The sequence below is a fragment of the Lipotes vexillifer genome, unplaced genomic scaffold, assembly GCF_000442215.2.
Source record: "Lipotes vexillifer unplaced genomic scaffold, Lipotes_vexillifer_v1.1 scaffold242, whole genome shotgun sequence".
NCBI classification, from domain to species: Eukaryota; Metazoa; Chordata; class Mammalia; order Artiodactyla; family Lipotidae; genus Lipotes; species Lipotes vexillifer.
This window is the reverse complement of record NW_006771376.1, coordinates 1,759,457-1,771,679: the sequence shown is the minus strand read 5'-3', so window position 1 is coordinate 1,771,679 and position 12,223 is coordinate 1,759,457. Positions and strand designations below refer to the sequence as shown.

The 12,223-nt window shown below is 45.8% G+C and overlaps 2 protein-coding genes across 3 annotated transcripts in view; both read right to left on the bottom strand.

Moving 5' to 3' along the window:
• Window positions 1-143, bottom strand: part of NEIL1 (nei like DNA glycosylase 1) — a 6,299-nt gene extending 6,156 nt beyond the window's left edge. The window contains exon 1 of the mRNA XM_007446699.1: window positions 120-143. The gene's annotated coding sequence lies outside the window, so the exon portion shown is untranslated. The remainder of the gene's footprint in view (window positions 1-119) is intronic.
• Window positions 144-10,018: 9,875 nt separating this feature from the next.
• The window catches only part of COMMD4 (COMM domain containing 4), a 6,094-nt gene continuing 3,889 nt past the window's right edge, over window positions 10,019-12,223 (bottom strand). The window contains exons 2-8 of one of the 2 annotated variants that reach the window (XM_007446698.1): window positions 12,074-12,145; window positions 11,784-11,849; window positions 11,545-11,584; window positions 11,133-11,252; window positions 10,869-10,949; window positions 10,385-10,561; window positions 10,019-10,298 (exon numbers count right to left, since the gene is read on the bottom strand). In XM_007446698.1, the coding sequence (XP_007446760.1) occupies window positions 10,258-10,298; window positions 10,385-10,561; window positions 10,869-10,949; window positions 11,133-11,252; window positions 11,545-11,584; window positions 11,784-11,849; window positions 12,074-12,145 (597 nt within the window). In that variant the 3' untranslated portion in view covers window positions 10,019-10,257. The remainder of the gene's footprint in view (window positions 10,299-10,384; window positions 10,562-10,868; window positions 10,950-11,132; window positions 11,253-11,544; window positions 11,585-11,783; window positions 11,850-12,073; window positions 12,146-12,223) is intronic. The other variant, XM_007446697.1, reaches the window with a different exon arrangement.

The window sequence follows — 12,223 nt, the reverse complement described above, 5'->3', positions numbered from 1 at the left end:
CAACCCCGCTGCCCGTCCTCGGTTAACCCTGGCTCTCTTCCTCCCCAAGGCCCCCAATCCCGTCCTCTCCTCAGCTCTGCTGCACACACACCCCGACCCTGGGCCCACTCGCTGGCTACCTGCGCCCGTCGCCTCTCCCGCCAGCCTGCAGCCACTATGGGGTTAAGGCCGGGGGCGGAACGGCGCCTGGGAGCACACTGGGAGCTGCGGTCGCTGCTCCAGCGCCCGATGGGAAGTGTAGTTCCTCAGGTAGGTGGCAAAGACTGTTCCGGGTGGGGTCCCCGAGCTTGGGGGCTTGGGGTGTGGGAAAGGCTTTGGGGCAGTCACCTGGCTGGGGGGTGGCGGAAGAACCTGGCTTCCCGCTGCCCGGCGCCGGCGGGATCCGGCGTCAGGTCTGAGGTCCCGGGTTGCAGCTGTCTGTGTGGCTGTAATAAGCCACCCGGCTAGTCCGGGACCGGGTCGGCACTCCCAGCAGGAAACAGAAGCACCGTCCCAAAGCAGAGGCGCCTGCAGCTGTGCGCAGAGCGCGAACAGGTGCGCGATAAATGCAGGCTCTGGGGACCCGGTGGTGGCTCTAAGTTTCAACGCTAGTCAGACGTAACAAGTAAACATCATCACCACGGGTGATGAAGTGTAGCCAAGCAGCCAAAGGCAGGAGCCGAGAGCGGAACCTACTTCCGATATGGAGGAGGGTCTCTCTGCGATGACATTTAGGCTGAAACCTCAGAAGGAGCCATCCGGAAAAGAGAGGGGACGACGAGTCGCTACGGCAGGCGGGAAGAACTGCCAGTGCAAAGGCTTGGAGGCTGGAAAGCGAGCGATTGGCCCACTCAAAGAAGGTGGCTGGGGGTAGTGCTGAGAGGTGAGGACAGACACACAAGCAAGGGCTGGTCTGGTCTGGTCCGACCTCTGGAGGCCTCTGTAAGGAGCTGGCCTTTCATCCTAAGTGTAGCAGGCACTGGTGCCTGACCCACAGCCAGGATTCATACCACTTCTTCCTCCCCCCTTAATCTATTTATTCATTTACTTTGACAGAAGTATTTAAAATGAGACAATGCCTTTATCGAGCTAGTAAAGTTAACAACTTTTTTTTTTTTTTAATATTTATTTATTTATTTTGGCTGCACCGGGTCCTAGTTGTAGCATGCTGGATTTAGTTCCCTGACCAGGGATCGACTCCAGCTCGGAGTCTTAGCCACTGCACCACCAGGGAAGTCCCAACAATAACTTCTTAATATTACCTAATACTTAGCCCACATTCGGATTTCCCTAATTGTCCGCAAAATGTCTTTGATAGCTAGTTTGTTCAAGGCAGAGACCAAATAAGGATTCTGTGTCTCTTCAGTCACTTTAATCTAGATGGAACCACCCTCCCCACCTCTTACCCACCTCACCTCCTTTTTTTTGGTCTTCATGATACTGATCTTTCTGAAGATTCCAAGCCAGTTGTCCTTTGAGATGCCCCATCACATTCTGGATTTGTCTGATGTTTCCTTGGGTGTCGTTAACTTGTTCCTCTATCTCTAGTTTTCCCTGCACACCAGAAATTAGATCTAAAGCTTGGAAATACATATGTCTCCTGGGTGCTGCTCTGTACTCCAAACTGCATCACATTAGGAGGCACCCAACATCTGGTTGTCTCACTTTAGTGAGGCTGAAATTGATCACTGGTGAGGCTCTGACAGCCAGACTTCTATGTTGTAAAGGTATGTTTCATACCTTGTGACCACTAAGTAATCTATGGGGTGATTTCTTTGTTTTGTTGGTCTATTTTTGCTTGTTTAAATTAAGCTAAAATGTACATACAGTAAAATTCATCCTTTTTAGAGTGTGAGTTTTTTGTTTTGTTTGTTTTTGGTAGGTTTTTTTTTTTTTTGGTGGCACCTTACAGCATGCAGGATCTTAGTTCCCCAGCCGGGACTGAACCCGTGGCCCCCTGCATTGGAAGCGTGGAGTCTTAACCACTGGACCGCCAGGGAAGTCCCTAGAGTGTGAGTTTTTTTTTTTTTTTTTTTTTTTTTTGCGTTACACGGGCCTCTCACTGTTGTGGCCTCTCCCGTTGCGGAGCACAGGCTCCGGACGCGCAGGCTCAGCGGCCATGGCTCACGGGCCCAGCCGCTCCGCGGCATGTGGGATCTTCCCGGACCGGGCCACGAACCCGTGTCCCCTGCATCGGCAGGCGGACTCTCAACCACTGCGCCACCAGGGAAGCCCTAGGGTGTGAGTTTTGACAAATTCATACACTCATAATCATCACCACAATCAAGAGAGAATACATTTCTATCACCCCCGTAAAATTTGCCCATGCACCTTTTTAGTCAACACTTACACCGTACTCGCTGGCAACCACTGATCTGTTTTCCGCCCCTATAGTTTTTTGCCAATATCATACACAGGCATATCTCATTTTATTGCGCTCCACTTTATTGCACTTAACAGATATTGCATTGTTTTTTACAAATTGAAGGTTTGTGGCAATCCTCCATTGTCAGATGATGGTTAGCATTTTTTAGCAATAAAATATTTTTAAAATTTATTTTCTTGAAGTATAGTTGATTTACAATGTTGTATTAGTTTCTGCTGTACAGCAAAGTGATTCAGTTATACATTTATATATATATTCTTTTTAATATTCTTTTCCATTATGGTTTATTACAAGATATTGAATATAATTCCCTGTGCTATACAGTAGAACCTTGTTGTTTATCCATTCTATATATAATGGTTTGCATCTGCCAATCCCAAACTCCCAATCCATCCCTCGCCCACACCCCCAGCAGTAAAGTATTTTTTAATTAGGGTTTGTACATTGTTTTTTTAGACACAATGCTATTGCACACTTAATAGACTACAGTATAGTGTAAACAAAACTTTTCTATGCACTGGGAAACCAAAAAGTTCATGTGACTCACCTTATTGCCATACTTGCTTTACTGCAGTGTTCTGGAACCAAACCTGCAGTTAACTCCGAGGTATGCCTGTACATGGAATCTTCAGCCCATAGCCTTGTGCATCTGCTTTCTTCCTCATAGCATAATGCATTTGAGAACCATCCATGTTGTTATGCTTATCAATCAGTTCATTCCTTTTTTTTTTTTTTTTTTGCAGTACACGGGCCTCTCAATGTTGTGGCCTCTCCCGTTGCAGAGCACAGGCTCCGGACACGCAGGCCCAGTGGCCATGGCTCACGGGCCCAGCCTCTCCGCGGCATGTGGGATCTTCCCGAATCGGGGCACGAACCTGTGTCCCCTGCATCGGCAGGCGGACTCTCAACCACTGTGCCACCAGGGAAGCCCCTAGTTCATTCCTTTTTATTGCTGAGTAGTATTCCACTGTGTAGACGTACCAGTGTGTTTATCCACTTACCAGCTGAGGGACATTGGGTTGTTTACACGTGGTGATTTTTTTAGCACCACTCAAATACCCAGTTTCACATCACATCAACCTTTCACCTAATGGCTTTATCATCACTGGTGATCCTTGCCTCAATCAAGTATTTAATTGGGAGTTACAAAATGGTGATTTTCTGATTCTGTCATTCCTTCTACATTAGCTGGAATTCTTCTATAAAGAAGAGATTTACTTCATTGACTAGGGTTATTTGGGTATTCTGAAATACTAAAAAGACAGGATAAATTCTGAAACCCTTCTCTTTAATTATCAATTTTTAGACTAAGAATTTGGTGCAGTAATATCCAATGGTGACAAATTAGAATTGATTTGCGGGGGTTATCTTTTATGGACTCATAGATTTTTTTCCACATTTAATATCTTTAAATTTGTTGCAATCTTTATCTTTTACCCCCACTTATTGAAAGAGTACTGTATTAGTCTTTGGGGCTATACAAACAGGGATATACAATTCCCATCTTTAAAAAAGGCTGGTAAAAGGTGGGTAGTAAATACAAAATTAATGCAATGCTACAATAGCAATGAGAGGAGATTCTACGGGATTCTGTGACAACACAGAAGAGGGAATGCTACCTAGGAAACCAAGTTCGTATTATACATTTGATGAGACTTGGAAATTTCTTTGTGACTTTTTTGTCTGCCACTTTATTTGTGCTTTGTTTATTCCGTTTTTCGTTTTGTCTTCTTTTTCTTGCCCTCCTGTGGGCTACTTGAACATCTTTTAGAATTCCAGTTTGACTTACCTATATTGTCTTTGAGTGTGTTATACTACATACCCTTTGAAGTGGTTGCTGTAGGTATTACACTATACACACGTATGTACTTGTCACAGTTCACTGGTGTCAACATTTTATCAATTTGAGTATAGAAAAACCTTACTTCCCTTTACCCTCCCTTGCTTATAATAACCTTAAATATCCATTTTACATACACTGAGAACCACATCTAACAGTATTTTGTTTTGCTTCAACTGTCGAACATATTTCAAAATACTCAAGAGAAGGAAAGTCTACTGCATCCATGTTTTTAGTCTTTCCATTGTTCTTCCTTCCTGATGTTTCAAGATTTCTTCTTCTATCATTTCCTTTCCGTTTGGAGATCCTCCTTTAGCCTTTTTTTTAAAAAAATTTTATTTTATATTGGAGGATAGTTGCTTTACAATGTTGTGTTAGTTTCAGGTGTACAGCAAAGTGATTCAGTTATACATATACATATATCTATTCTTTTTCAGATTCCTTTCCCATATAGGTCATTACAGAGTATTGAGTAGACTTCCCTGTGCTATACAGTAGGTCCTTGTTGATTATCTATTTTATAAATAGTAGTGTGTATATGTTAATCCTGACCTCCCAGTTTATCCCTCCCCCCCACCTTTCCCCTTTGGTAACCATAAGTTTGTTTTCTAAATCTGTGAGTCTGTTTCTGTTTTGTAAATAAGTTCATTTGTATCATATTTTAGATTCCACATATAAGTAATATCATATGACACTTGTCTTTCTTTGTCTGACTTACTTCACTTAGTATGATAATCTCTAGGTCGATCCATGTTGCTACAAATGGCATTATTTCATTCTTTTTTATGGGTGAGTAATATTCCACTGTATATAGGTACCGCATCTTCTTTATCCATTGATGGACATTTAGGTTGTTTCCATGACCTGGCTATTGTAAATAGTGCTGCAGTGAACACTGAGGTGCATGTATCTTTTTGAATCATGGTTTTCTCTGGATATGTGCCCAGGAATGGGATTGCTGGATCATATGATAGCTCTGTTTTTAATTTTTTAAGGAACCTCCACACTGTTCTCCATAGTGGCTGTACCAATTTACATTCCTACCAACAGTGTAGGAAGGTTCCCTTTTCTCCACACCCTCTCCATCATTTATTGTTTGTAGACTTTTTGATGATGGCCATTTTAACTGGTGTGGAGTGATACCTCACTGTACTTTTGACTTGCATTTCTCTAATAATTAGCAACGTAGAGCATCGCTTTTCATGTGCTTTTTGGCCATCTGTGTGTCTTCTTTGGAAAAATGTCTATTTAGATCTTCTGCCCATTTTTTCATCAGGTTGTTTGTTTTTTTTAACAATTTATTTTTTATATATTTATTTATTTTATTATTTTATTTTTTTGGCTGTGTTGGGTCTTTGTTGCTGCGCACCGGCTTTCTCTAGTTGCAGCGAGTGGGGGCTACTCTTCGCTGCGGTGCACCGGCTCCTCGTTGCAGTGGCTTTTCTTGTTGCGGAACACGGGCTCCAGGTGCGCAGGCTTCAGTAGTTGTGGCATGTGGGCTCAGTAGTTGTGGCTCGCAGGCTCTAGAGCACAGGCTCAGTAGTTGTGGCGCACGGGCCCAGTTGCTCCGCAGCATGTGGGATCTTCCCGGACCAGGGCTTGACCCGTGTCCCCTGCCTTGGCAGGCAGACTCCCAACCACTGTGCCACCAGGGAAGCCCTGTTTGGTTTTTTGATATTGAACTGCATGAGTTGTTTGTATATTTTGGAGATTAATCCCTTGTCAGTCGCATCGTTTGCAAATATTTTCTCCCATGCTGTGGGTTGTCTTTTTGTTTTGTTTATGGTTTCCTTTTAGCCTTTTTATTTTTAGATTAGGTCTGCTGGTGACAAATTATATTAGTTATCCTTCATCTGTGAACGTCTTGATTTCCCTCTTTACTCTTTTTTAAAATGCCTGACAATTTTGTCATTTTTCAAATTGAAGTATAGATGATTTACAATACTATATTAGTTTCAGGTGTACAACATAGTGATCCAATATTTTTATAATTATACTCCATTTAAAGTTATTATCAAACATTGACTGTATATCCTGTGCTGTACATATGTCCTTGAAGCTTATTTATTTTACACATAGTAGTTTGTACCTCTTAATCCTCTATTCCTATCTTGCCCCACCCCCTTCTGTCTCCCCACTGGTAACCACTAGTTTGTTCTCTATATCTGTTAGTCTATTTGTTTTGTTATATTCATTCATTTCATTTATTAGATTTCACATATAAGTGATATCATACACTATTTGTCTTTCTGTAACTTATATCACTAAGCATAATACCCTCCAGGTCCATCCATGTTTTTGTAAATAGCAAAATTTAATTATTTCTTATGGCTGAGTGATATCATACACACACACACACACACACACACACACACACACACACACACTGTGAACACTGGGGTGCAAGTATGTTTTTGAATTAGTGTCTTTGTCTTCTTCAGATAAATACCCAGAAGTAGGAATGCTGGATTACATTGTAGTTCTATTGCTAGTTTTTTGAGGAACCTCCATACTGCTTTCACAGTGGCTACACCAATTTACATTCAGACCAACAATGTACAAGGGTTCCCCTTTCTCCACATCCTTGCCAACATTTGTTATTTGTGATCTTTTTGATAGTCATTCTGACGGGTGTGAGGTGATATCTCATTGTGGTTGTGATTTGCATTTCTCTAATAATTGGTGATGCTGGGCATCTTTTCATGTGCCTGTTGGCCATCTCTATGTCTTCTTTGGAAAAATATCTTTTCAGGTCTTCTGCCCATTTTTTAATCGGGTTGCTTGTTCTTTTGATATTGAATTGTATGAGCTATTTATATATTTTGAATATTAACCCCTTATCGGTCATATCATTTGCAAATATTTTCTCCCATTCTGTAGATTGTCTTTTCCTTTTGTCAGTGGTTTCCTTTGCTGTGCCAAAGCTTTACGTTTAATTAGGTGCAATTTGTTTAATTTTGCTTTTGTTTCCTTTGCCTTAGGAGACAGATCCAAAAAAATATTGCTACAATTTATGTCAGAGTGTTCTGCCTACATTTTCTTCGAGCTTTATGGTATCCAGTCTTACATTTAGGTCTTTAATCCATTTTGAGTTTATTTTTGTAAATGGTGTGAGAAAAATGTTCTAATTTCATTCTTTTACTCCCCCTTTACTCTTGAGGTGATTTTCACTGAATATAAAAATCTGGGTTGACACTTCTTTTCTTTCAGGGCCCGAAACGTGTTGCGCTTTTTGTTTCTGGCCTTTGTGGTTTCTGATGAGATATTCAGTCATTTGAGTTGTTTCCCCCCCATATGTAAGGCGTCATCACTCTCGTGCTGCTTTCAATTTTTTTTTTCTTTAGTTCTCAGAAGTTTTATTATGACGTATCTTGACATAGATTTCTTTGGGTTCAACCTGTCTGGAGTTCATTCATTTTCTTGACTCTGTAGGTTTGTGTCTTTTGCCATATTTTGGAAAATTTTAGCCATTATTTCTTTGAATACTTTTTCTGTCCTACCTTCTTTCTCCTCACCTTCTGGGACTCTGACAACACAAATACTAGATCTTTTGTTATAGTCCTACAGGTCCCTGAAACTCTGTCTTATTGGATTTTTGTTGTTGTTGTTGTTTGTTTTCCAAACTATTTTCTCTCTGTTGTTCAGGCTGGGTAATTTCTATTGATTTATCTTCAAATCCACTGATTCTTTCTTCTGTTGTTAAGTCTACCCATTGAGATTTTTACTTGGGTTATTGTAGTTTTCAGTTCTAAAATTTTTATCTGGTTCTTTATATCTTCTCTTTCTCTGCTGAGACTTGAGGCATTTTTATGATAGCTGTTTTAAAATCCTTAGCATAGAATTCTAACAGCTGAGTCATTTTGGTGTTGGCATTTGTTGTCTTTTTTCATTCACGTTGAGATTTTCTTGGTTCTTGGTACAACGATTTTTTAAATTGAATCCTAGACATTTTGGGTATTATGAGACTGCATCTTATTTAAATCTTCTCTTTTAGCAGGCCTCCTCTGACACAGTACCAGTGGGGAAAGGGGTATGCCACCTCCTTATTGCTGGATGGGGTGGGAGTCTAGGATTCCACTCAGCCTTTGCAGTCAGGGGTCGAAGAAGGGCTGCAGTTCTGCAGGGTGTGGCTGGAGTACAGCCGTTACTGTCTGTAACTTTTTCTGTCCTGCTGGACTGTCCTTTTCCCGGTCCTTTGCCTAGAGAGAGTAGGCTTTTGTTGGGCCTTCCTTTGTCTGTGTGTTGTTTCTAGGTGGATGGCTTCTCCAGCTCCCAGCTTGGGATACATGAAGCAAAAAGAAAATCTAAGGAATTCTCTGCTGTGTTGTTCTTCAGGTCTTGAGGTCTAGCCAGTCTGCCTTCTTCTCATCACCTTTCATAGTCTTGTTTGTTTTATATATAACGTCTAAGGTTTTTAGCTGAACTTAGTGGAAGGAATAGAGAAAAGCCCATCTGCTCCATTTCTCCAGAAGCAGAAGCCAGGAGGGGAGTGAGTCCTTATATCTTTGATGCTTAAATTGTCCCATCTTTAGCCAGTGGGATGAGCTGGCTCCTGTTGACATGACTTATTATTCTTTGACAGCTTCCTTGGACCCCGAGATGCTCTAGGCTTACCTTGTATTCTCCCTGCCCCACACCTGGAATCAGTCTGTTCTACAAGGGACCCTAGCTGGCCTAAGCCAGTCCTGGGAGGCCATTTGTCTTAGTCTGTTCAGGCTGCTATAACAAAACACCATGGACTGGGTGGCTTAAAAAACAGACATTTAGGGACTTCCCTGGTGGTGCAGTGGTTAAGAATCCACCTGCCAATGCAGGGGACATGGGTTTGAGCCCTGGTCCAGGAAGATCCCACGTGCCGCAGAGCAGCAAAGCCCGTGTGCTACAACTACTGAGCCTGCACTCTAGAGCTCGTGAGCCACAACTACTGAGCCTGCGTGCCCTGGAGCCTGTGCTCCGAAACAAGAGAAGCCACTGTAATGAGAAACCTGTGCACCGCAACAAAGAGTAGCCTCCGCTCGCCGCAACTAGAGAAAGCCCGTGCACAGCAGTGAAGACCCAACACAGCCAAAAAATAAATTATTTATTTATTTATTTTTTAAAAAGTCCAATAAACCAGACATTTATTTCTCGTAGTTCCAGAGGCTGGGACGTCCAAGTTCAAGTCAGAATCAGTTCTTGGTGAGGGCTCTCTCCTTCCTTGTTAGACAGCTATCTTCTCGCTATGTTCTCATATGGCCTTTCCATGGTATAGAGAGTCTGTCTTCCTTTTCTTATGAGTGCTAATCATCACAAGGGTCCCACTCTCATGACTTCATCTGAACCTAATTATTCCCCAAAGCCCCACCTCCTAAAACCATCTCACTGGGAGTTGGGGCTTAGACATATGAATTTGGCAGGGGGTGGGGAATGGGTGCATCACATTCAGCCCATTATCCCATTCCACTTGCCAGTGAGTGGTTCCGGCATGGGCCTTCTGTCTTCCTAAAGAAGACAGAGAGGCAAGGGCTCTCTCCTTTCTCTACCTGGGGTATCTGGTGTTGGGGCCAACCACTTGCTGCCAGCCTAAGGACGGGGCCAGCACAGAGAGGGCAGAGCCAAGAGCATCATAGGACTGGGAGCTAGAACCCTGATTTTCCTGTCTACAGACAAGCTGTTTCATTTTGGCTCTCGTTCTGCCTCAACCCTGACCTGCCTCAATCAGCAGCTGAGCAAAGAAAAAAGAAAACGTGCAATAGGTCAGGGAGGTCAGTATGTCACTTGGTCTCTCTCATGAAAACCTCTGATCTGAACCCAAAAGAAATCCATGCACACACTTTACATTTCTTACACTTCTGTTTATTCTTCCTTCTCATGAAAACCACTGACATGTGCCTTTCATGGGGGAGGGAAGACAATGCTGCAAGAGTGTTCAGCATCCCTAGGCTGAATTCTCAGGTGGTAACCTAGGAAGGCAGACATCCAGGAGGCCAGGCCCCTAGGGTCCTGGAGCTGGGGCAACCCCTGAAGAGAAGTTCAGAGGGCAGCTCCACATGGGCCCCATGAGCTCTTTTTCTCAGCCCAGGGAGCTCATCAGGGTCTGGGCCTGCTTCAGTTCTGCAGGGGCAAGAGGTAGGCAGGCAGGTGGCAATTAGGCAGGATCTGGGAGGGCCCCTTACCCTCCAGGTACAGCTGAGCCTCACCTGCCAGAAGGACCTGGAACTTGTCTGCTGAGAGGGACATGGTAACAGGCTGGGCCGGGGAACCCGAGGCAGCTGCCACCTCCAGCCGCAGGTGCACCATGGGCTCTTCCACGGACCACAGCAGGCTAGAACTCAGGGTGTAGTCCACCCGCCAGCCCACGCCTGTCAGCCTATTCACTGCAAGACCGAAAGGGGCTCAGGGTCACAGGCAGGGGAGCCAGGCAGCCCTAGCCCATACCCTGGTTCAGCCCTGAATGCTTCAGGGCTATGTGGCCTTTGAGAAGCTCTCATCCCTCTGATCCAGGAGCTCAGATTACCCATAGCAGATCTCAGAGGAAAGAAACCGGGGCTGGTGTCAGGAATCCCAGCTCTGACTGCTCGACATGTGATGTGGTTAAGTCTCCTTTCTGAGGACAAACACCTCCCAAGCCACATGCACCTTCTAGAATGGAGCCCAGCCCCCACCCGGGCACCCCACACTCACCTCGCAAGCTGCAGGCCCGCAGGTGCTCCTGCAGGGAGCTTTGCTTCTCCTCATAACAGCGACACAGGCTGGCTGCATGCTCTGGGGGCCGAAGGGAGGTCCCCTGAGCTAGCAGGTGGGTGCTGGGGCTTAGGCCACTCAAAGGGCAGGTCTCAGGCTCCTGGCCCAGAGAGGGCAAGGTGCATCTCAGGGTCACACAGCCTGACCTTTGCCTGGCACCCCTTGGCCCACAGGTTACCCACCTGCCTGCCCTCATCCCCGTACCTTTGGGCAGCCCCAGCTGCTGCAGTTCACTGGACAAGGACTCGCCATCCACGCTATGCTTGGCCGCATTGGAGAGGATGAAACTCAGCACTGCCACTGTGGCCTTCACATCACCCGACTCTGGGGGGAGCCGTGGGTGGAATGGGGAGTGTCACTGTGGCCCCAGCCACCTCCTTGACACCCCACTATCTTCAGCTCAGAGTCCCCAGGCCTCCTTGAGCCATGAGCACCACTACTGCCCCACTGGGAGCGGGCAGAGGACCCTAGGGCTGGCAATGTCTTTCTTCCCTCATGCTCCTCTGCTGAGGCAGGCGGGTCAGAGTGGGCTTTTGGGAGGAGGGGCCTCTGTGCCAGGCCCCAGGCTGAATACCCGGGTTTGCCCAAAGGTCTGCGGACCCAGTGGGGTACTCACCAAACCTGGCATCAGCGGTGAGCTTCAGGATCTTCTCATACTGTGGAGAAAGGAGGCCCTCAAGGGGTGCCGGACCCCTGCTCACTAGCCCCCAACCCCTGGCCTGGATCCTGTGGTAAGGACACGAGGTATCCAGGGAGGGTGGGAGCTGATCACCCGTCTCCCTGGGTCTGGTGCACTTTCAGGGCAGTGGGGGTCACAGGGTCATGGGACAGTGGGGTGAGGGGCCCTGTACTCACATCAATCCCCTGTCCCAGAAGGTCCTTCAGCACCTGGCTACACAGCAGCCTCAGCTTCACGGAGGACTGGAGGGGAAGGCCTTACATCAGCCAGACTGACCCACCTCACCCCTCCATGCTGGTGGGCTGGCTCAGAGAAGGCTGGCCACATAGCTGATCAGTCACACAGCATGTTCGGATAGCCCGAGAGCGCTGAGGCCCCAGCTCTTGTGACCTCCCTACCCTCCACCCTCAGAGCCCCCAGCCGCAATCCCTCTCTGCCCCCACCCCCAAGACCCCATGCACTCAACAATTTTGGCCAGCGTGCTGATCTCTGCCAGGACCCAGTCAGGACAGTCCAGGTCACCACAGAACCGGAACCTCTGCAAGGGAGTAAGGTAGGTGGTCAGGCTGGAGGGCCGGCTGACGTATGGCCAGGTATCTCCCACGCTACCGCTCTT